This window comes from Chlorella variabilis (assembly GCF_000147415.1).
Source record: "Chlorella variabilis unplaced genomic scaffold CHLNCscaffold_13, whole genome shotgun sequence".
NCBI classification, from domain to species: domain Eukaryota; kingdom Viridiplantae; phylum Chlorophyta; class Trebouxiophyceae; order Chlorellales; family Chlorellaceae; genus Chlorella; species Chlorella variabilis.
The window spans coordinates 159712-163666 of record NW_005435075.1 but is presented as its reverse complement, the minus strand read 5'-3'; the positions used below and the strand labels follow the sequence as shown (position 1 = coordinate 163666).

Here is a 3955-nt window from a genome sequence, read left to right as displayed (position 1 = left end):
GAGACGGTAAGCTACAGCCCCGACTCGCTCCAGGATGGTGAAGGGTCCTGTCCACTTGACATTGAACTTGGATGCAGGCCCGTCGCTGCGCAGCCGGAGGTTGGCAGTGGACAGAAGCACTCGGTCGCCCACGTCGAAGGCAGCGTCCTGCCGTTTGAGGTTGGCGTAGTGTGCTTGCCGCTGCTGTGCTGCTGCCAGTTGTTGCCTGGCTGCTTCTAGGTCAGTCTGCATGCGTTGGTAGAATTCTGTTGCCACCTGGTTGGTGCTGCCGTGTAGGCGATGCACTCCCAGTGTAGCAGGGGTGAGTGGGTGATAGCCGTAGTTGATATAGAAGGGGGTCTGCTTGGTGCTTGAGTTCACCGCATTGTTGATAGCAAACTCCGCCGGTGCCAGCCTGGTGTCCCAGTCGTCGTGCCGATCAGACACGTAGGCTCGCAGTATTTCCTCCAGTGTGCGGTTGGTGCGCTCAGTTTGGCCATCCGTTTGGGGGTGGTACGCTGTAGATCGTTTGAGTTTGGTGCCGAAAAGCTCCATCAGAGCCTCCCAAAAGCGACTGGTGAACTTGCTGTCCCTGTCGCTCACAATGCTGCTCTGAAGGCCGTGCAGTCGGCTGATGTTGTTGAAGTACAACTCTGCAGTACTAGGTGCAGTTGCAGTAGTGTGAGTGGCCGTCAGATGTACCATTTTTGTCAGCTTGTCCACCACCACCATAATTGCGTCGTAGCCTCGGGGTGTCTTGGGAAGTTGTGTAATAAAATCCATTGTGGTCTGCTCCCATTTGCGCTCGGGAATTGGCAGTGGCTGGAGAAGCCCCAAAGGCTTGCGATTTCGGCTTTTGCTAATCTGGCAGCAAGGGCAGGTCTGGACATGCCGCCTAACATCTGATCTAAGTGTGGGCCACCAGTAATTGCGCTCCAGGCAATCGATGGTCTTATCCATGCCCAAATGTCCAGCAATTGGAGTGTCGTGGTGCTCGGAGATCAATTGCCGCCTAAGTTCTTCCGCTGCTGGCGGAATGTACAGCTGGGTCTTATCGCCATCCGTGCGGATGATCAGCCCGTGTTGCAATCGGCAATTGGGCTCTTGCTGCTGCTGAATGCGTTGCTTGAGAGCTCTGCTCTCATCATCCCCCCCATAGCGGCTTGGAAGGTTCGCCAGGAAGTCTGTTGATGTGCTGATAATGCTATTCAGGAGGTCCGGCCGTCTGCTGAGCGCGTCGGCCACCACGTTGGTTTTGCCGGGCAGGTAGTCAATATACACATCGTACTCTTGCAGTGTGCCCATCCATCGTGTTTGTCTGGGGCTCAGGTGTGGCTGGGTAGCGAAATGCCGCAGTGCCTGGTGGTCCGTGTAGGCTCGGCTGCGTGCCGCTCCCATCAGGTAGTGCCGCCAGTGTTTCAGAGAAGCAATCAGAGCTAGCATTTCCCTGTCATGTGTCGGGTAGTTGCGTTCTGCGGGGGTGAGCTTGCGAGAGTAGAATGCTATTGGCTGCAGGCCCTTGCCGTGGTCTTGACTGATGACGCCGCCCAGTGCCCTGCCGGACGCGTCAGTGGTGAGCACAAAGGGCTTCTCGGGGTCAGGGTAGGCCAGCACAGGCGTGGTTGTGATACTATGCTTCAGTTTCTTGAATGCAGCTTCTTGGTCTGGTCCCCATGTCCAGGGAACAGTCTTGGACAGTAGAGTCGTTAGGGGGTCAGCAATGTGGGAGAAGTGGTGAACAAAGTGCCGGTAGTAACCTGCCAGTCCCAGGAATGCAGACACTTCCGTCGCATTCGTAGGGGCAGGCCAGTTCAGGATAACCTGAACCTTGCCGTCATCTAAGCTCTTGCCCTCTGCATTGATAACATGTCCTAAGAACTTCACTTCTGGCTGGAACCAGTCACATTTGCTATCCTTAATGTAGAGCTGGTTGTCTTGTAGTTTCTTGAGCACTATCTCCACATGCCGAGCATGCTCCTCTACGCTATTGCTGTATATCAGTATATCATCTAGAAAACACACCATCCACTGATCAAGGTACTCTCGAAACACGTCGTTGATCAGGGTCTGGAAGGTAGCTGGTGCGTTGCACAGCCCGAAGGGCAGGACTGTGTACTCGAAGAGTCCCCATCTAGTTTTAAAGGCAGTCATTGGTATGCTGTCCTCTTTCATTCTGATCTGGTTGTAGCCGGCTCGCAGGTCTATAGATGTAAAGATGCTGCCCTTGATCTGGTCCAATAACTCATCGATGCGAGGTAGGGCGGTCCGGTTCTTGACGGTCAAAGCATTAACAGCCCAGAAATCGATGCACATTCTCATAGTGCCATCCTTCTTCTTCACAAACAGGACTGGACTGCCCCAGGGTGAAGTGCTGGGTCTAATGAATCCTTTCTTGAGTCCATCTTCAATCTGTCGGTGGCATTCAGCCTGTTCCTCGTAAGACAGACGGTAATATTTCTGGTTTGGGGGCTGGGCATTTGGAGTGAGCTGTATTTTGTGGTCATGTCTACCCCTAGATGGTGGCAGATGGTCAGGAAGCTCATCAGGCATGACGGCTGCGTACTTGCTCTTCAGCCGTTTCACATGCTGGTCAATCAGCTCTTGTTCTTGAGGAGAAAATGTGCTTGGGGTACGGTCGGTACCGTCCGGAAAATCTGGTGCCGCTGTCGGGTAAGACTCATTGGTGTCGTCCCCTTCAGAGATATCTGGTGGCTCCTCTTCTGGTTGTGCCCGTACCACAGCAAGAAACAGCTTAGCGCCGCGTTGCATGCCGTGGCATACTTGTAGTGCCGTGAGGTACTTAGTCTGGTGCAGTTTCGGTGGGTCTTGAGGCCGTAGGGTGATCAGCTGCCCATTTTGGCTAAGGGTAATGTGCCTGTTTCTCCAATCAATGGTAGGGTTGTGTGCATGTAGCCAGGGTGCTCCCAGGATCACGTCGTTGCCTTCCAGTGGTAACACGTAGGCCTCTATTTTGGTCAGGAAGGCCCCAATGCGCAGGCTGGTGTGGATGGTCTCTTGAATGGGGTACGGAGTGCCATCAGCCAGCTGCACAGTAGGCCCATGTATCTGGTAGGTAGTCATCTTGTTTTTCTGGACAAACTTGCTAGAAATGAAGTTGTAAGATGCTCCAGAGTCGATCAGCAGGGTGGCGTCGCATCTCCCGACTTTGGAACGGAAGTGCAAAAGTCCTGCCGCCGTCTTGCTATTATCGATGGTGACTGCTAGTTGAGGAGGCAGTGGTTCTCCAGTCTGTTCCCTGTTCGCCACAAAGCTGCGAATAGCAGCTAGTGAGGGAACTGCATGTGGCTTCACCGCCGGGCTGGGTTGCCCTGCTGCCGCCGCTCCGGACACTGCAGTGCCATGTGGCCGGTCTTGCGGCAGTAGAAGCACTTGCCCTCTCGCAGCAGCTGCTGTCTCAGCTCTGGTGTCAACTTGGGCCGATCTGGCTGTCTCCTGTTGCCTGGAGAGAAGCTGGATGGCTGCTGCCTGTCCCAGCGGTTGCCGCTTGCAGGGTTGTGCCGGTTGTGCATGACCGCCCCCAGTTCCATTGGCTGTGGCCCGGGGGTCTGCCCAAAAGGTTTGGACTGCCTGTAGCGATCATACATCAGGGCATCAAACCGCTCTGCCATCTCGACTGCAGCCTCGAAAGTGGCTGGTGCACGCATCCGGACATCCTGCTGGGTCCTCTGCTTCAGGCCGCGAATGAAGCGATCCTTGATCTCAGCATCTTGTATGCCAGGAATGAGCAATGCCGTGTTGCGTATGGCCGTGACATAGCTCCGGACACTTCCGGTCTGCTGCAGAATTGCAAGCCGGTCGCGTGCAGTCTCAGCCGGATTGATGGGCTGGAACATTAGCCGCATTTGTTGACAGAACAAATTCCACGTTGCGGGTACATTGTTTGGGATAAGACTGCGCCACCAAGCCAAAGCCGCCTCTCGTAGGTAGGGTATAGTCTTTTCAATCCGCTGCACAT

The 3955-nt window shown here is 54.7% G+C and overlaps 1 protein-coding gene across 1 annotated transcript; it reads right to left on the bottom strand.

The window, feature by feature from the left end:
* Positions 1-3287: 3287 nt before the first annotated feature.
* On the bottom strand, positions 3288-3608 carry CHLNCDRAFT_52911 (hypothetical protein; the record flags this gene model as incomplete). Its single annotated transcript, XM_005846509.1, has 1 exon — positions 3288-3608. One exon carries the CDS (start codon positions 3606-3608, stop codon positions 3288-3290), a length of 321 nt encoding a protein of 106 aa, XP_005846571.1.
* Between the last annotated feature and the right edge of the window lie 347 nt (positions 3609-3955).